General features: G+C 40.9%; 1 protein-coding gene across 1 annotated transcript in view; it reads right to left on the minus strand.

Moving 5' to 3' along the window:
• LOC103539154 (chromodomain-helicase-DNA-binding protein 1) overlaps positions 1-20,749 on the minus strand; it is a 94,981-nt gene that overhangs the window by 47,496 nt on the left and 26,736 nt on the right. Inside the window, exons 9-18 of the mRNA XM_030468381.1 lie at positions 19,757-19,857; positions 19,325-19,503; positions 18,718-18,845; positions 18,395-18,611; positions 17,127-17,216; positions 16,159-16,349; positions 14,900-15,088; positions 14,573-14,735; positions 12,807-12,959; positions 12,451-12,522 (exon numbers count right to left, since the gene is read on the minus strand). Of these exons, the coding sequence (XP_030324241.1) occupies positions 12,451-12,522; positions 12,807-12,959; positions 14,573-14,735; positions 14,900-15,088; positions 16,159-16,349; positions 17,127-17,216; positions 18,395-18,611; positions 18,718-18,845; positions 19,325-19,503; positions 19,757-19,857 (1,483 nt within the window). The remainder of the gene's footprint in view (positions 1-12,450; positions 12,523-12,806; positions 12,960-14,572; positions 14,736-14,899; positions 15,089-16,158; positions 16,350-17,126; positions 17,217-18,394; positions 18,612-18,717; positions 18,846-19,324; positions 19,504-19,756; positions 19,858-20,749) is intronic.

The following is a 20,749-nucleotide window of genomic DNA, read 5'->3' on the forward strand; positions in this document are numbered from 1 at the left end:
TCACCTGTCAACACCGGCAGTGCCTGCTAAAAAGCAACAACCAGAGGAAGAACTGGGATTCACAGACAAGCAACTAAGGGATCTGCTGAAAAAACTGAAAGAACTGGAGACCAAGGATGAGTATACCCCTGAAAAAAACCTAGTTTTTGCTACGGGGAACATCCCGAACAACCCAGGGGCACTAATCCATTTTTACCTCCTGATCCATTCCCTATTCCTGCTTCTACTTCCCCTAACCCTTTAACACCCACTGCTCCACCACTTCCACATCCAACATAGGGAGGGGAGGGTGGTGGTTGGGGGTGGGAGTATGGATCTGGTAACTAGATGGAAGGAAATTATTCAAAATGCTATAGTTGAAGGAGAAATGGTTTCCAACATGGGTCCGACGGCTTTTCCAGTGATTGTGGGACCAGGGGAAAGGGGGGAAATGGGTTGCATTAGATTGGAAAATGATAAAAGAAGCCAAAGCTGCCATTACGCAGTATGGTTTGAAATCGTCATTTACTCAATCTCTTTTGCAACACCTTTTTACTGCTCAACTGTTGACGCCATATGACACAAAAATGCTCATTAATACTCTGTTAACTCCTTCTCAACAATTGCAACTTCATCATAAATGGTAAATGCTATGTGAAAATGCAGCTGCGATTCCTAGACAGAACACTGATGCATTATACGGGGTGCAAGCACAAATGTTACTCAGTGCTGGTCCTTTTGTACGTGCAGATTTGCAGGCATGGTTTCAAACTGAAGTGTTACAACTTTCACAAGAATTGGCATATAAAGCTTTGCAAACTGTGCATGATCCTGCACAAACAAGCCCCTCTTTTACAAATATTAAACAGGGGGGAGCAGAGCCATATTCAAAATCTGTGGATCACTTATATTCAGCAATTACATCACATCCTGATTTGTCAGAAGAGATGAAAACAAATTTTTTTGATATGTTAGCATATGACAGTGCTAATGAAAAAACTAAACGTGCATTAGGACTACTCCCAAAAGGTGCTACAGCAGCCCAATTGTTAGAAGCTTCTGAGTGAATGCTAGAAGCAGATAAAGCTGCTTAAGAACCATCAATGAAATATGGTCCTCAATATTGATGTATATCATGGTGCATGGTGCAGTAGTGTTTCATACAGAGATAAAAAACTTGGTTGGTAATTACACTCCCAGTTTTAATTTGGGAAATTATACCATTCCATCGTATTTTGGGCTGACTCCACCAGATTTTAGTAGCAATGGCATTTCATTTCTCAATCTTCTGGTGGGTGTTGTTAATTTCTCTCATATATTGGTGAGGAGTAACACAAAAACCACAGTCATGAGAATGAGTATGCCTTTTCGGAGGCCGAGAGTTGCTGTTCAGAGAGTGAGAGCTGCCCCTGGTACAGAGAGCACCCCCACTCCTGCCTCCGCAGCCGCTTCTCGGCCCCCCTCACGCAAGGGCACAACTCAGATAAGGCCAGCCAGCATTGCCAGTGTATCTGCTACAGCTGCAGCTGCTGTCTCTACCCCCACAGACACTGCTGCTGTTCAGAAAGCGAGCCCTGCTGCTGCTACTGCTGCAGACACCACAGCCTCTCCCCCTCAGATTATATATTATATATATATAAAATATATATATCAATTATTATATTAATCTGCGTGTTGTCCACTGCACTCTTCCCTACAGATATCTATTAGAACAGAACAGTTCAGTTGGAAGGGAACTACAACAATAACCTAATCTAACTGCCTGACCATTTCAGGGCTGACCAGAAGTTAAAGCATGTTATTAAATCATTGTCCAAATGCTTTTTTAACACTGACAGGCTTGGGGCATAGACCACCTCTCCAGGAAACCTGTTCCAGTGTTTGACCACTCTCTTAGTAAACTAGTGCTTCCCAATGCACAGTCTGAACCCCCCCCCCAAACCGCCCCCCCCCCGCAGTAGAGCTTTGAACCACTGCCATGCATGCTGTCAATGGAGCTTAGCATTTCCCTTCCTTGTGCTGATTTTAGCTCAGTTACTTTCCTTGATAGTAGCTAGCATGACACTATGTTTTGAATTTGTGCTAAGAATAGAGTTGACAACACACTGATGTTTTAGTTCTTGCCAAGTGTCATGATTTATCACCAGCTAGCAACTAAATGCCATGCAGCCGCTTGCTCACTCTCTCCCAGTTGGGATGGAAACGATAATCAGAAGAGTAAAACTAAAAAAAACTTCTGGGTTGAGATAGACAGTTTCATAGGGAAAGCAAAAGCTGTACATGCAAGCAAAGCAAAGGAAGTAATTCATTCACTACTTCCCATGGGCAGGCAGTTGTTCAGTCATCTCCAAGAAAGCAGGGCTCCACCACACATAAAGGTTAATTCGGGAGGACAAATGCCCCCTACTCCCTTCCTTCTTGCCCCAGCTTTATATGCTGAGCATGACATCATATCTGGTTAACATTCAAGGACCACTGTCCTGGTTTGGGCCAGGATAAAGGTGATTTTCTGTCTTGTACTTTTGCTTTCAGGTAAGTCTCTTGTAAGTAGCTGCACTTGCTGAAATGAACAGCAAGTTTCTCAGACAGTGCTTCTAGGACTGATAACACTCAATGTTTATAGTTACAGCTAGAGACTGGTATGCAGAGCCAAGGACACTGCTCAGGAACATTTTACCCTCCAGAAGGAGTAAAGAGGTCCCATCTGAACCCCTCCTTTGGGGAGAACTGGACAAGAAAGATGCCAGAATTGACCAAACAGAGTATTCCATCCCATACATGTCATACTCAGTATAAATTTGAGGGATCACAAGGGTCAAACCCCTTCCTGCCCTTCCTGCTTCCCCTTCTTCGTCTGTCCCCTGTTTTTTGCTTTGGCATCCTGGGAGGATTCGGTCCATTCGTCTGCCTGGGGTCCTGATCCATGCCAGCACATATCTGTGTGTTCCTGCCTCCAGTTCCCAACTGGACTTTCCCAGGGCTGCCCTGCAGCCTTGGTGGTTACATGAGCGTTATTGGGGGAAAAGGGGGGAGGAACGTGATATCAATTTTCCTGTTTATTTGTATATATTTAGTAATTTTTCCTATTTATCATTACTGTTGCATTAAAGTTGTGTAGTTTATTATCCAGCCCAGAAGTCTCTCTCCCTTATCCTCTCTCCTTCCTTTATAACAGAGGAGAAGGGGATTAATAGAGAGCATCTGTTACTCGGTTTAATTGCCGAGCCATTGTTAAACCGTGACAACCACTTCTTCTGAGCTCAAGACTGGTGCATCCCAATGGGAACGAAATAAAAAAAGGGAACTAGACCAGTATGGTTGAACAAGGAACTGCTAGGTAAACTCAAATGGAAGAAGAGAACCTACAGATCATGGAAGGAAGGGCTGACAACTTGGGAAAAATATAAGACTGTCGTCTGAGAATGCAGAGAGGCAACTAGGAAAGCTGAAGCCTCCTTGGAATTAAACCTTGCAAGAGAGGTTAAGGACAACAGGAAGGGCTTCTTCAAATACACAGCAGATAAAACTAATAGTAGAGGTAATGCAGGCCCACTGCTGAATGAGCTGGGTGCCCTGGTGACAGAGGATTCAAAGAAGGCAGAATTGTTAAACACCTTCTTTGCCTCTGTGTATACAGCTGGAGGATGTACTCAGGAGCCCCAGACCCCTAAGGCTGCTGAGGAAGTCAGGGTAAAAGATGAGTTTGCCTTGGTTGATGAGGGCTGGGTTAAGGATCAGTTAATGAGGCTGGACATCCATAAATCATAGAATCATAGAATCATAGAATTGGCTGGGTTGGAAGGGACCTCAGAGATCATCGAGTCCAACCCTTTTACCACCGTTGCGGTTGCTAGACTATGGCACTGAGTGCCACATCCAGTCTCTTTTTAAATAACTCCAGGGACGGAGAATCTACTACTTCCCTGGGCAGCCCATTCCAAGGTCTGATCACTCTCTCCGTAAAGAAATTCTTTCTAATATCTAACCTAAATTTCCCCTGGCACAACTTAAGACCGTGCCCTCTTGTCTTGTTGAAAGTCGTCTAGCAAAAGAGACCAACGTCCACCCAGTTACAACCACCTTTCAGGTAGTTGTAGACAGCGATGAGGTCTCCCCTGAGCCTCCTCTTCTCCAGGCTGAACAGCCCCAGCTCTCTCAGCCTCTCCTCATAGGGTCTGTGCTCGAGTCCCTTCACCAGCCTGGTTGCCCTCCTTTGGACCTGCTCCAGGACCTCGATATCCTTCCTGAACTGGGGGGCCCAGAACTGGACACAGTACTCGAGGTGTGGCCTCACCAGGGCTGAGTACAGGGGCAGAATCACTTCCTTGGACCTGCTGGCGACGCTGTTCCTGATACAGGCCAGGATGCCATTGGCTTTCTTGGCCACCTGGGCACACTGCTGGCTCATGTTCAGCTTCCTGTCAATCCAGACTCCCAGGTCCCTTTCTGCCTGGCTGCTCTCCAGCCACTCTGTGCCCAGCCTGTAGCGCTGCATGGGGTTGTTGTGGCCAAAGTGCAGGACCCGGCACTTGGCTGTGTTAAACCTCATCCCATTGGAATCAGCCCAACTCTCCAGTCTGTCCAGGTCCCTCTGCAGAGCCCTCCTGCCTTCCAGTTGATCGACACTTCCCCCCAGCTTAGTGTCGTCTGCAAATTTGCTGATGATGGACTCAATCCCCTCGTCTAGATCATCAATGAAGATATTGAACAGAACCGGGCCCAACACTGATCCCTGGGGGACACCACTAGTGACCGGCTGCCAACTGGATGGAGCCCCATTCAGCACCACTCTCTGGGCCCGGCCCTCCAGCCAGTTCCTAACCCAGCACAGGGTGCTCCTGTCCAAGCCACGGGCTGATAGTTTTTTCAGGAGGATGCTGTGGGAGACGGTGTCAAAGGCCTTGCTGAAGTCCAGGTAGACCACATCCACAGCCTTCCCCTCATCCACCAGTCGGGTCACCTGATCATAGAAGGAGATCAGGTTGGTCAGGCATGACCTGCCCTTCCTAAACCCGTGCTGGCTGGGTCTGATCCCTTGCCCATCCTGCAGGTGCTGTGTGGTTGCCCCCAGGATGATCTGTTCCATGAGCCTGCCAGGCACTGAGGTCAGGCTGACGGGCCTGTAGTTTCCTGGGTCCTCTTTCCGGCCCTTTTTGTGGATTGGCGTGACATTCGCCAACTTCCAATCATCTGGGATGTCCCCAGTGAGCCAGGACTGTTGGTAGATGATAGAGAGAGGCTTGGCAAGCTCTTCTGCCAGCTCCTTCATTACCCTTGGGTGGATCCCATCTGGTCCCATAGACTTGTGGGGATCCAAGCATCTTAGTAGGTCACTGACTGTGTCCTTCAGGATTACAGGGGGGCTGTTTAGATTCATGTCACTTTCTATGAGCTCTAGAAGACATCCATCTTCAGGGTAACCTGTCTTTCTGCTGAAAACTGAGGTAAAGAAGGTGTTAAATACCTCAGCCTTTTCTTCATCTTTGACAACTATATTCCCACCCGTGTCCAGTAAAGGATGGATGTTTTCCTTGCCCCTTCTTTTGCTGCTGATGTATCTGTAGAAGGACTTTTTGTTATCCTTCACAGAGGTGGCGAGATTCCGTTCACATTGTGCCTTTGTCTCTCTGATTTTCTTTCGACATGACTTAACAATATTCCTTAATTCTTCCTGAGTAGTTAGCCCTTTTTTCCACAATTGGTAGGCCCTCCTCTTAACCCTAATTTCTTTCAGAGTCTCCCAATTCAGCCAGGCCGGTCGTCTTCCCCGCCGGCTCGCCTTTCGGCACACTGGGACAGCCTGCTCCTGTGCTTTCAAAACTTGTTCCTTGAAGTACGACCATCCCTCCTGTACCCCTCTGTTTTCAAGGTCTGTTTCCCAGGGTATACTCTGAACAAGTCTTCTGAATAGGCCAAAATCTGCCCTCCGGAAGTCCAGCGTAGAGGTCTTATTGACGACCCTCCTTGTATCCCTGAATATTGAAAACTTTATTATTTCATGGTCGCTAAGTCCCAGGCATCCACCAACCACCACATCTCCCACCAGCTCCTCTCTGTTTGTGAAAAGAAGGTCAAGCGAGGCTCCATCCCTGGTGGGCTCATTTACTAGCTGGAGCAGGAAATTATCCTCTATACACTCCAGGAATCTCCTAGACTGCTTCCTCTCTGTGCTGTGGAGTTCCCAGCAGATGTCTGGTAGATTAAAGTTGCCCACAAGAACAAGGGATGACGATTTGGAGACATCCGCCAGCTGCCTGTAGAATAATTCATCATCCTCATCATCTTGGTTGGGTGGTCTGTAACAGACTCCCATCACGATATCAGCCTTGTTGACCTTCCCCTTGATTCTGATCCACAGGCACTCCACCTTATTATTACAGACTTCAATTTCTACACTGTCAAGAGACTCCCTAACATATAGGGCTACCCCTCCGCCTCTCCTACCCTGCCTGTCCCTTCTGAAGAGCCTATAGCCATCCATGGTAGCACTCCAGTCATGGGAGTCATCCCACCACGTTTCCGTGATAGCGACTACATCATAGCTTTCCTGATGCACGATGGCTTCCAGCTCCTCTTGTTTGTTGCCCATGCTGCGTGCATTGGTGTACATGCACTTTAGCTGGGCTGCTGGTTTGTCTCGTACCTTGGGTAGACCACCCTTAGGCTCCTTTCTGGAGAGCCCAGTTTCAACCCCATCCCCCTTCAAACCTAGTTTAAAGCCCTCCTTATCAGCCTCTCCAACTTATACGCTAGAGTCCTTTTCCCCTTGTTAGTTAGGTGAAGCCCATCTGTTTTGAGTACACTAGGTAGTACGGAAGTTGTCCCGTGGTCGAAAAACCCAAAGTTCCGCCGGTAGCACCAGTCCCTCAGCCACCTATTGATCAGATTAGTTTTCCTAGTTCTCTCCTCATTCAGGTCTTCTATTGCTGGAACTGAGGCGAACACCACCTGTGCTCCTGACCCATCATCTAAATGACCCAGTGCCTTGAAGTCCTTTTTAATCACCTTTGTACTTCGTCCAGCAATGTCATCACTGCCAGCCTGGACTACCAACAGTGGATAATAATCTGAGGGCTGAATTAGTTGGGGGAGTCTCCTACTAATATCCCTCACCCGGGCACCGGGAAGGCAGCAGACCTCTCTGTGGGATGGGTCCGGTCGACATATAGGGCCCTCAGTTCCTCTCAGAAGGGAGTCACCAACTACAACTACCCTTCTTCTTTTCTTCGTAGCTGTATCCATGGGTCCTGATGGGATGCACCCACGGGTGCTGAGGGAACCAGCAGATGTCATTGCTAGGTTGCTCTCCCTCATCTTTGGAAAGTTGTTGGGAACAGAAGAGGTGCCTGAGGACTGGAGGAAAGCAAATGTCACTCCAGTCCTCAAGAAAGGCAAGAAAGAGGACCTAGGTAACTACAGACTGGTTAGCCTGACCTCCATCCCCGGAAAGGTAATGGAACAACTCATTCTTGATGCTGTTTCCAGGCACATCAAGGACAAGAGGCTTATCAGGAGCAGTCAACATGGCTTTACTAAGGGGAAGTCATGTCTGACCAACCTGATAGCCTTCTATGAGGATATAACCAGGTGGATGGATGATGGCAGAGCAGTAGACATAGTTAATCTTGATTTCAGGAAGGCATTTGGCACCGTCTCCCACAGCATCCTTGGAGCTAAACTGAAGAAGTGTGGCCTGGATGACTGGGTAGTGAGGTGGGTCGGGAGCTGGTTGAAGGATACAAGCCAGAGGGTTGTAGTCAATGGGATGGAGTCTAGTTGGAAGTCTGTTTCTAGTGGAGTCCCTCAAGGGTCAGTATTGGAACCAGTACTATTCAGTATATTTATTGATGACCTCGATGAGGGAATAGAGTGTACTATCAGCAAGTTTGCTGATGACACAAAACTGGGAGGAGTAGCTGACACCCCAGAAGGCTGTGCTGCCATTCAGAGGGACCTAGACAGACTGGAGAGTTGGGCAGGGAGAAATGTAATGTATTATAATAACACCAAGTGTAAAGTCTTGCACCTGGGAAAAAACAACCCCAGGTACCAGTATAGGTTGGCGACTGAACTGCTGGAGAGCAGCATAGGTGAAAGGGACTTGGGGATGCTGGTGGATGGAAGGATGACCATGAGCCAACTATGTGCCCTTGTGGCCAAGAATGCCAATGGCATCCTGGGGTGCATTAGCAGGGGTATGGCTAGTAGGTACAGAGAGGTTCTCCTCCCCCTCTACTCTGCCCTGGTGAGGCCACATCTGGAATATTGTGTCCAGTTCTCGTCCCCTCAGTTCATGAAGGACAGGGAACTGCTTGAAAGAGTCCAGCACAGAGCGACCAAGATGATTAAGGGAGTGAAACATCTCCCTTAAGAGGAAAGACTGAGGGAGATGGTTCTCTTCAGTTTGCAGAAGAGGAGAATGAGGGGTGACCTCATCAATCTTTCTGAATATGTAAGGGGCAAGTGCCAGGAGGACAGTCAAGCTTTTCTCAGGGGTGACTAATAATAGGACAAGGGGCAATGGTTATAAACTGGAGCATAGGAGGTTCCGTATAAATATTAGGAATAATTTTTTCACTGTGAGGGTGACAGGGCACTGGAACAGGCTGACCAGAGAGGTTGTGGAGTCTCCTTCCCTGGAGACATTCAAAATCCACCTGGATGCATTCTTATGTGACCTGCTGTAGGTAACCCTGCTTTGGCAGGGGAGTTGGACTATATGATCTTTTGAGGTCTCTTCCAACCCCTAACTTGCAATGATTCTATGATATGGTAAGGAATCCCTTTGGTCAGCTGGGGTCACCTGTCCCAGCTGTGACCCCTCACAACTTCTTGTGCACCCCCATCCTACTTGCTGGTGGGGTGGTATGAAAAGCAGAAAAGGCCTTGACTCTGTGAAAGTATTGCTCAGCAGTAACTAAACCATCCCTGTGTTATTAACATTGTTTCTAGCATAACTCCAAAACATAGCCTCATACCATCTATTATGAAGAAAATTAACTCTGTCCCAGTCAAAACCATAACACCAAACAACGCTTACATTAAGACAAGGACTTTTTCAGTTTCTCAACTACCCCTATCCTCCTAGCTTCTTCTCTATGAGAAACTGGGAGGAGACACAACCAGGACAGCTGCCTAAACTGCCCAAAAGGATATTCCATAACATAAGATGTTGTGCTCATTATATAAAAGGGGGGGAGTTAGCTGGGAAAGGCAATTGCTGCTCCAGGACTATCTGGGCATCAATCAACAGGTGATGAGCAGCTAAATTATGCATCACTTATCTTCCTTGGGTTTTATTTCTTTCTTTTTGTTATCCCCTTTTTCATACAATTATTAGTATTAGCATTTTCTAACTTTATTTCAGTTATTAAACTCTTCTTATCCTTTTTTCTCATTACACTGAAAATTTTACACTCAAACATTTCAGGATTGCTGAGGCCAAGGCAGCCATCTACCATCACATCTCCCACAAGTCTTTCTCTATTCACAAATAGTGAGTCTAAGATGGCATCTTTCCTAGTTGGCTCACTGAGTACCTGCAACAGTAAGTTATCTCCTACAAACTTCAAGATTTTCCAAGACTTGCTTGTCAAAGCAGTATAGTATTTCTTATTGATGTCTAGGAAATTGAAATATCCCATAAGGACAAGGGCTAATGATCCTGAAATTTCTTCTAATTGCCTATAGAATAATTCACCAGTGCTTACATACTGGTTGGGTGACTGGTAGTAGACACCCACCACTCCTTTGTTTTCCATTCCTAAATCCTAAAATTCCTAAATTCCCTAATCCTCACCCAGAGGGTCTCAGCCACATTATCCCTAACTGTAAGGGCTGTATAATCAATAAACAATGACACCTCCATCTCACCTGCTCTGCCTAACCCTCCATCTCAGCACTCCAATCATGGGACTCATTCTACCAGGTCTCACTAATACCAATGATATAGAAGTTCTGGAAACTAACCATTTTTAGTTCATCCTGTTTGTTTCTCATATTATGTGCTTCGGTGTGCAAGCATTTCAGATATGCTCCTGAGACCTCTGTGCTCTCTGGAGCAGTGTAAATGCATCACCACCCTCAGATGATGCCATGCCAACATTAGCTTACCTACTGCAATCCTGTTGCTATCTCCTTCCCCCCATGAATTCTAGTTTAAAGCTCTCTTGATCAGTATCACAGAGTTATCAGACTTGGAAGAGACTTCTAGGGATCATCCAGTCCAACTCTCCCACTAAAGCAGGATCACCTAGAGCACATTACACAGGACTGCATCCAGGTGGGTTTTGAATATCTCTAGAGAAGGGGACTCCACAACCTCCCTAGGCAACCTGTTCCAGTGCTTTGTTATCCTCAAAGTAAAGAAGGTTTTTTTTCATATTTAAATGGAACTTCCTGTGTTCCAGCTTGTGCCTGTTGCCCCTCATCCTGTCACTGGGAACTACTGAGAAGAGTCTGGCTCCATCCTCCTTGCACCTGCCCTTTAGATACTCGTAGGCATTAATAAGGTCTCCCCTAAGCCTTCTCTTTTCCAGGCTAAAGAGTCCCAGCTCTCTCAGCCTTTCTTCATAAGAGAGATGCTCCAATCCCCCAATCATCTTTGTCGCCTTAAATGTCAATATGTTGTGGGCTAACCTCCATAGGCATCTAAGCACCATGCAGCCACTCTATCACTTCTCCCCAAACCATCAGTGGGACAAGGGAAGAGGAGAGGAAGACTAAAAGCAAGGAAACTTGAGGGTTGAGATTAAAATTGTTTAATAAGCAAAGAAGTGGAAGAAGAGAGAAAGAAAGAAACCAAACAAGTGATGCAAAGGGAAGTATTCACCACCTCCCATGGGTAGGACCAATGCCCAGACAGTTCCCAAGGAAACACACAGCTAACCTCCCTTTTTCTAAATACGACATTATATGGGATGAAATATCTCTTCAGTTAGTTCAGGTCATCTGCCTGGTTACATCTCCTTCCAACCTTTTGTACACTTCTCAATCTATTCATGGGGGGGCAGAGTAAGAAACAGAAGGCAGTGACACCATGCAAACACTGTTCAGTGAAAGATAACACACTAGTGCGTTAATAGCATTGCTTCTGTCACATATCTAAAACACAGCACCATACAAGCTGAACATAAAGACAAATAATTCTAGCACAGTCAGATGCAGTACAAGTAAAAAAAAAAAAAAACAGTGACAATTTCTCTTATGAACAGTTATTGACTTCTCTTTGGTGTAAAGGAAGCAGCATCCTAGAAGATGAACAAAAGCCACTGGTGGAAAAAAAAAAACAAACAAGCAAACCACTGGCCAAAAGTACAAAAGGCTCATATGTGCCCAAGTCCCTCTGTATTTTTTTCTTTAGAAAATGGAAGTGTTCTGCTGGGGTCAATGTTCTTCAACATATCAACATATTAATAAACAATATGAAAATGAGATGAGCAATAAGGTCACAAAGTTTGCAGATGAGACAGAGTTGTTCAGGGACATCTACAAAGGACTACAGAAGGATCTTATGAGACAGGTAATAAAAAAAACATATGAAATTAAAGATAAGTGAAATAAGAACAACATTTGAGTTTTATATACAGCAAAACGTAATAGCAAGCCATTATTGCTCAGGAATGAGTCCTTGGAGTTGTCATAGATATTTTCATGAATACCTTAGCTCAGTAATGGAAAAAAAAAAAAAAGCACAAAGTTGTATTGATTATTAGGAAAGAAATAGAGAATATAACAGGAAATGTTTATATTGCTGCACAAGTCCACAGTTTGCCTCCATTCTTGAATACTATGTGAAGTTTGGATCCCTCTTAACCTTAAAATCTGTACAGTACAACTAAAACAAAAAATTCCAGAAAAAAAATCTAATGCTGCCTATACTAAAATTTAAAACAGAACTAACTTGTGTATTTAAGAAAAAAAGTTTATGTAACAAGATTAAGTCCTTCCTCCTCAATCATAGCAGAAACATAAGCTCAGCAGCAATTGACAAATGCTTTCCTTCTACTACTGAAAAATTCTGCAAGTGTAGGGCAAAGGACCTAAGATTATCAAAGATACGGAATGGCTTCCATAGTAGGAAACCTAAATAAATAAGTGCTTTTCTATCCTAGTTCTCTCAAACCAGGACAACTTGGAGTCTTAAGTGGTGCACAAACAATGTCTAGAAAATAGTTTCTTCAGTTTCTTCCAGGGCAAGGAAATAAGAAGCAAATAACGAAAATAAGAGAAGCCAGATTTAAAGTTATTAACGACAGTTTTTCTTCATGCAAGGATATACCCAACTCAGTTCTGCTGATTGCCTAAGTAGGTTTTATATGTCAAAATCTTGTTTAAAAGTTCAGGGCTCACGTAAAAATTGTAAGATTGTCTTAATCTATTAATTTTTGTGTAATATTTTTTATATTTCGGGGGGAGGGGGGGGGATAAAGCTGAGCAGATTAAGAAAACAACTAGCCATTAATACTATACCTCTGATCCTTCTGCATTAAAACGATCCAGGGCTTGTTTCCTCAATTCCCCTTTTATTGATCCATCAAGTCTCTATAGAGGTTGAATAATAAAGTTAAAAAAGAACTCCTACTGTATTCTAATCCAAGCGACTTGAATTCACAATTGCCAAAACAATTGGGGTGGGGAATAAGAGTAATGTAACACTTTATCTTTCTTATTCATCAGCTTTGTTTCAAAATACTATTTAGCATAGGTAATTGCCAATCTTTTATAATGCATAAAATTAAACTTTCATAAGCCTTAATACAAAAAGGACGCTTAAGATAAAAAGGTAAAGATCAAGGTTTCTTGACTACTACCAGCAAAATTCTTACCTGAAAAGGAAACTGACGATACTTCAAATACTCTGCTAGGATGTCTAGCATCCTCACCATCTGAGAGAAAATAAGTACTCTGTTGCCACGTTCTCGTAGACGAATCAATAGCTTGTCAAGAAGGATTAGTTTCCCACTGCTACGTATTAAATGCTATAAGACAAGAAAACGTGTTGCAATATAAGCTCACCTCAACACTAATATACACTGCAGTTAGACATTCATTAAGTGAACATGAAAGTTTCAATTTAGTCAGTCCTGATGTTGTAAAAACTCATTATAAAAGCATTAAGTACATTAACTGAAATCATCAAGAGTACTGACTAGCATGTTTTTCAAATAAATGAGTTTCTCAACTGACTCATAAACCAGCATCCTAACGTTTCATTAAAGCATTAAATATACTGTGACATGAGTTAGAGCAATTACAGTGTAAACTTAAGTCCTTTTCTACCAAATAAACAACAACAAAGATACTACCTGACTATCTTAGTACTACTTGTTCCTTACTTGCTGTCTGTGAAACAGGCATAAGCACTGCTACTTGATCCTCTAAGTATTTTTAAACAACGCCTCATCAGTCAAGTTTGTCAGGCAAGATAAAAATGAGGGGAATCTTGTCTGTAGAGGTCAACAGGCTTTAGCTAGGTTACAATGTTAAGCCTCCTCAGCTTCAATGGGAGCAACCAGAATATAAACTCTGGTGCATATAGAATTTGATGTTGAAAACATTTAGTTGAAGAGGCTCAGGATAGAATTCTGGGGAATAAAAATAAAAAATGTGGAGTTAGGTGCTTTTATTATTTATGCCAAAAATGAGAAGGGTGCATCATTTATAACTGGAGCTAAAAAAGCTCATGCAGATGAGCCAAAGAAATAATTGCTAGAAGTATACAATTATTAGCAATAATGAATGAACCATTTCGATGAGTTTAATTATAAATTTAAATTAAAGTGTGCCAAGTTGCAAGCAAAACATTCTTCAGCTTTGATAAGCACTTTATATAAGCACTTTATAATATAAAATAGCTTGTTCAGTGACAGCTTGTGATTTTAATCTGGTAGTTTTGGGAAAGTTTTAAAATTATGAACTTCAAAGCTTACAGAAAAAAATTCACCCCGATCTTTACAACACCATAAATGTTTCTAATCTGCATCAATTGTAAAAGACCTTTTATTTGTTTCTCTGGTTCTCAACTGTTTAGTACGAAAATTAACCCACAACAAAATCATAGACCATCTTTGGTAGCAATGCTATAATTGCTTTCATTTATACAAAAAACAAAAGCGGGCTAAGATTTGTATAGTTATTACTTTCATTTCCTTTTACTTTGGTTGTTTCAAGTCATGCAGAGAACAGTGTGTGTTTACAAAAAAAAACCACCTTAAAAAGATTCTGCTGATGTACCACTGCCAGTCACATGCATTTCCATTTGAATTAAATTTACCTGATTATTTAAATGCTTTATTTATTCTGGGTTTAAAATAGGTCTTATGGTTATTTAGTCTAAAAATACACAGACTACTTCAACCTAAATATTTTATTATTCAACCTAAATATTTTATTTTGTATTGATCTATTCTTCAGTTTCAGTTAAGAAACAAAAATAATCAGTTCACTTACCTCTAAAACCCAGGATGCACATTTAAGAGAAGTTTTATTCTTCATTAATACACTTTAATAAGAACTAATACATTTCCAGAACACTATAAAAATACCATATGCATATTAGAAATGTAAAAATACTTACAAAAAAAGGTATTACCTGTAAGGCCTCCTGTTTATTATAGAATTCATTATCATCTGGTGGTTTAATGAGGTAGCAATGGTTACAACACTTCTTGAGTTCCATCATGATGTTCAAAAAACCTGAGGTACTACCTTTTGAACCTTTACTCAGAGCTTTATAATTCCTAGTTAAAATCCACCTAGAATATAGAATGTGCAATGGAAGTAATTGCTAGCCATTTGTGGAAATACGAAAGATGTAAGCTCTCAAAATATCAGTTCAAATTGCATGAGAACATTTACACTTCAATAATTCAAAATATATCATTAAAATAGCAGGAATTTAAAAAGTGTCGTTACTTACTTGTAGTATTGCTTCTGCAACACACTCATTTCCATCCTCAAAATTTGTTCAACCTTAGCAGGTAAAGACTTTTCTACATCTTTTTTAACTCTTCTGAGTAGAAATGGTTCAAGTTCTTTGTGAAGACTTGCATAACCAAACTCTCTCCCTTTGCCATGCTCCTCTTCAAAATCTTCCCAGGAAGAAAACCTTCAACACATAAGAAACAATAAAGGTAAAATAGTGACACACCATAAAGACCATAAATATACCACACGCACACAAACACTTCTTCCCCACTTCCCTGTTTTATTTAATAAGTTTCTGAATTTGCATCTCACAAGAAATTGCAAATATTTTGTCTCCAAATAGGAAAATGGAGTTTTCCAAACACTTTTGCAGAATGAAAATTCAAAAGAAACTACTGAATTTTAATTTCTCTAGTGAAAGTCCAACATTTTTATGTTTTGTATGGAAACTCAGGTAGAAGGTTGCAGAAATTACATTATATTTCTCCAGAGCAGTATGAAAAAAGTTGTACAGTTAGAGGAAGTGCAAGAACAGACCACTTCACATACTTTTTGCAGCTTGTATGGACTAGCTAAAAAGTGATTATCCTCTGGTATGTGCTAACAGACTAAGAGAATGGATTTTGTGATCAAATGAGGAATAGGTGCCAGATAACAACATTTGTGGCTTTGATCGTAAGGTTCTGAAGAAGTCAATGCAATGCGTAGCTCCAAAACTAATTGGAGCTACAGTGCTTTGTATTTACAAAATAACTGAAAGGAACATGTGCTCTTATTTATCGCAGATATGAAGACAGGTCAGCATACAATAACATCAATACAGTAAACCTATTCTATGCAAACCAATAAGGGCAAATTGTCTGCCTGACTGAACTGGATATTGGCCGCTGTGATACAGTCTTGTTTTCATTCATGGTACTAAAACAGACAAGAAGACATCCTCAGCCCCATTCTATTTCCCTAAAGTAAATCCATATGATTTTCCTTTTAGATTAAGATGAAGCATCTTTTCAGGGTTCTGAGCCATATATCAATACATCTTTTTTGAGGACTGCTAAAACAGTAAGTAAAAACTGCTATCAAGACAATTTATCAAGAGCAGCATGAAAAATATATGCATTTATTTTATATATTTAAACTATTTGACAATGCAATTTTTTATCTCTATAGGTTCTCCAACCACTACAATATTCCACTGTAAGAAACTTGACCACAAAAGGAGAAGGGGGAAGAAAAAATCGCATTCCTTACTTTTCCGGCATGATGAAGTGCAGCAAAGACCAAAGCTCTTTGAGGGAGTTTTGCAGAGGGGTTCCAGTAATCAGAAGACGATGATTAGACTTAAAATCTATTAAAGTCTTGTACAGAAGGGAATCATCATTTTTTAAACGATGAGCTTCATCAACTCCTATAAATACCCAATTCAGACCACCGAGGAATGACTTGGGGGTGTGGGGGAGAGACATACATATTAATACATTATGCTATTTCTGACATTTTACTGAGGTTATTTACACATCACTCCTTTTATTTTAATAAGAAATGGACACCTATGTTTTTGGCATTAATTATGTTTGCTAGATTCAACAAAAGGTTATACAGGCATCCCAAGTTTAAAAGGAAAATATAAAGCATGCTTATATTTGAGGGGGAGGAGGAAGGCAAACAGCTGATCTATAAATTTCCAATTGACAAAAAAAAATAAATTAGAAAACCACTCTTAACTCTCTTCTTTCCAGCACGTACAAACAAATGAAATCAAGCAGAACTTGTTTAAAATTTTCATATTATTAGGATTAAGAATAACTGCATGTGCTACCATTATGACAAGAGTAGTAATATCCATATGCATAATACTGCCCACACAAATAGAAAGATGAAACGTGGGATTTCAGAGTTGTGAATCGCAGGTGTTTAGGGCTAGGGGTTTGTTTGTTTTTTCAGTTCCTGGATGATGGTCTATGTGAAAGCCAAGATATTGAAATGTGAAGGATTTACTACAGTAATGTGAATGTCAAGCAAACTGAAGAAAAAGAAACCTCACAACATATATATACAATCTAAAAGTACTTAAAGAAAACTACCCTTTCATACTTCCAAGGGCAAGGCTGTCATACTCTCCATCCATTTGATGGCCCAGAATCCAATATGCACCAACTTTAAAGGAGTTTTACATTCTACAAATTATTTTATCTCCCTGAAGAAGTAAGTGTGATTACCTTATCCTTCAGCAAAATTTCATAAGTTGTTAGAAGTATATTAAATTTTAGTCTCTTGGTCTGTGGATGCATCCATTCATGAGTTCTTATCTACAAGAAGAATGAAGTGAACCATAAGCTAGAGAAAAATGGTCTTACTAATCAGGATGACTCGAAGTACTATAGCAGCATAGATGTTAAGTGACATACAAGAATCTGATCACGTAAAAAAGGAACATAACACTTAAAGGTTTGGGGTTTATTATGTTAATAAACTTGGGGGTGGTTTTGGTTTGGTTATTTTTTTTGTGGATTTTTGCATGTGGGATTTTGGGGTTTTTTGTATTGTTTTGGGTTTTTTTAAACTTTAAGGGATAAGGTTACTTACATTCCTCCTTTGAGAAAACAAATTAAGATTATGTCTGTCTGTCTTAAATATTTATTTTATGCACCTAAATAATCACAAAAGACTATTTCTTTTCCAATGCAAGATTGCATTTTTAATCTTTTTTATTATTAAGCAGGAATGAAATCTTTCCCATACATTAGAACAGAATTCATGCTTTTAATTTTCATTTTAAACACATACAATGTTTCAAGTATTTGCTCATTCCTAATCAAAACATTGGAGATTAGCATAAGGCAGGGATAGCGTGGCCAGCAGGACTAGGGATGTGATTCTCCCCTTGTAGTCAGCACTGGTGAGGCCTCACCTCAAGTACCATGTACAGTTCTGGGCCCTTCACTTCAAGAAGGATACTGAGGTACTGGAGCAGGTCCAGAGGAGAGCAATGAGGCTGGTGAAAGGACTAGGGGGAAAGTCATAAGGAGAGACTGAGGGAGCTGGGGTTGTTTAGCCTGGAGAAGAGGAGACTCAGAGGGGGAACCTTATCACTCTCTACAACAACCTCAAGGGAGGTTGTAGTCAGGTGGAGGTTGGTCTCTTCTCCCAGGCAACTAGTGACAGGAGGAGAGGGCATGGCCTGAAGCTGAGCCAGGGGAGGTTTGGGTTGGATATCAGGAAGTACTTCCTCATGGAGAGGGGGATCAGACATTGAAATGGACTGGCCAGGGAATTGGTGAAGTCACCATCCCTGGAGGTGTTTAAGGAAAGGCTGGATGTGGCACTTAGTGCCATGGTCTAGACGATGTGGTAGTGTTAGCTTATAGGCTAGACTCGATGATCTCAGAGGTCTTTTCCAGCCTCAATAATTTTGTGATCCTGTGATTCTGTGAAAGTGAGTCTTGTTTACCACTAATCTTTTTCAATGATACAAAGAAATACTCACCATATTTCTGCTAGTTATATCTCCTAAGTAAACCACAGCATTCATCTGAGGAGCCCAAATTTGAATCTCTCTTTGCCAAGATGTCAACGTAGAAAGTGGCACGACTAGCAAGAAAGGCCCATACAGTTGATGTTCGTGAAACAAGTAGTTCAGAAAAGAAATTGTTTGTATTGTTTTACCCAGACCCATTTCATCTGCAAGAATACAACTATTCCCTCTAAAAAAACACAAAACAAACAAAACAACAAAACAAATAATAAACAAATAAATTTATAAATGCTTTCAAATTTAAACCAGCAAGACTAATTTAAGTGTATACTTACTTGCACCACGAGTGAGCAAGCCAGTTCAGTCCACTTAACTGATAATCTCTTAACTCTAAACTCTCATGTCCTCCAATATAAGATGGCTGCTTCTTTAGTGCAACAAACCTTGGCCTCTGTTTTAGAATCTGTCAAAAGTAAATTGAGCATCAGTCCTACTACTAAGTTACCAAAGTGTCACCTTAAAAAAACAAAATAGCAGTAGTCATCTGTTTGGCCACCAAGCCTACTAGCCTTTATTCATCACAGACAACTACACCATATAATAATAACCACTCATTTGCAAGCTAAAATTGGTTTGAACGCTGATCAAAACAGAAGTGTCATGAACTCATTTACAAAGGTTACTTGTAAAACAAATTCAAGTACTAAACAATTCCATCTTTGAACAGCAATAAAATAAGTAGTGAACAAATACCTACAAAAGGCTCTTCTTAATACTGTACCTAATAGTTGCTACATTTATAAATATAGCTACCTTATACTGTTCCAGACAACATTCAAAACAAAATTTTATAATATGCATCTTATTTTAAGATGGATAAAATACATCAACTGTTTTCTTTATTATTTCAACTGTATAAATCCATTGAAATTACACACTCACCTTGCAGTCCTTCAACGGAGTGGTCTTAGATTGATTTCTGCTAAAATACTCATCAATACATGCCTGAAATTTTTTGGCAATGAGAGCACCATCTTCCCAGCTACATTCTGAGTAAGGCAGACCCTGCCATTTGCAATAGTAATCTGGATAACCAGATGCTGATTTCTGATTTGAATGAGCTGCAGAAATACATAGATACCAGATCAATATTTTCCTTCTGTATTTTAAGAAAGCACTCATTTTAGGTGATAAGACAACATGAACTAGTTTCACAGCAAAGACAGTATGACTTTTCTCTTCATCAGAGACTTTGCTTGCCTTAAGTTGTTAGGGATATTAATAACCTAAATTTCTTAACTATAGATTCAACATGGAAGCAATAAACTTGTAATGTTCTCAACACTGATTTCCATCTGGAAGTTTGTCACATACCAATTATCCTTTCCACTATTTGATACTGCTTATGTAGATCATCAGTAAGTTCCTGCTGGCAGTTATAATATTCCACATCTTCTGGAGAAGCATTTTTCAGCCTGAAACAGGAATTTATTTGCAGCAATTATTACATTGTGTAGTTCTAAAACTAAGAGAATCTTGCCATTTTAAAGCTCTGAACGTAAACACCATAGGAATGCTGCTTAGTGAGTGTCTTTGAAGAAGCTACAACTCTAAAATTCCTGTTATAAAAGTGTTGCATCTGGTCTAGGTACCTCATTATTGATGACTAAGAAAAGCTTATTAAGAGACATCACTATCAGCTACAACTCATACTAGTCATGCAGATAATTTATAATACCTGTTCTCAACATTGAGCGGTGTACTTCACATAGTATTTTCATGGAAGAGCACTGATGGCTCACTATAAGAACCTATCTTATGAGTAGTAGTCATTAAAAATCCCACCACTATTCATAGATAATATTAAATATACTAATAAAATGGAAAAAGAAAACATAGCACTAAAATGTGAGGATTTTTTTCACTTCTTGGTTCTGAGGCATTAACAGAAGTTTGAGCCAAGAAAAGTAACTGCTGCAATGTTTTGAGTGCTTTAGCCATTTCTGTTTTGGCTTGTGGTTTTTTGGTGGTTTGGTTTGTTTGGTTGTTTTGGTTGTTTGGGTTTTTTTGTTTTAATCTCTGCAGCAATCCTTTGATCAAAATACAACCTATCAATGACAAAATTAGTAAAAGGTAAGATTTAAAACAAAAACAGAAAAGCCACCACCCATCTTGTTAAAACTTCATTTCTAATAGAAACATTAAAATCTATGTGCAGAAGCTGCTTCCTTAAGGGCCTGATTCTACAAGACATAGGAGTATTCTCACTTGCTCTAGTAAAGTCAGTATGCTCAGAATCTTACAGGATCATAAGGTGTTAGGGAAGCTTCAACTTTAAAGCTTCTGTCTTCCTGTTATATAGGTACT

Source organism: Calypte anna, chromosome W (assembly GCF_003957555.1).
Source record: "Calypte anna isolate BGI_N300 chromosome W, bCalAnn1_v1.p, whole genome shotgun sequence".
Taxonomy (NCBI): domain Eukaryota; kingdom Metazoa; phylum Chordata; class Aves; order Apodiformes; family Trochilidae; genus Calypte; species Calypte anna.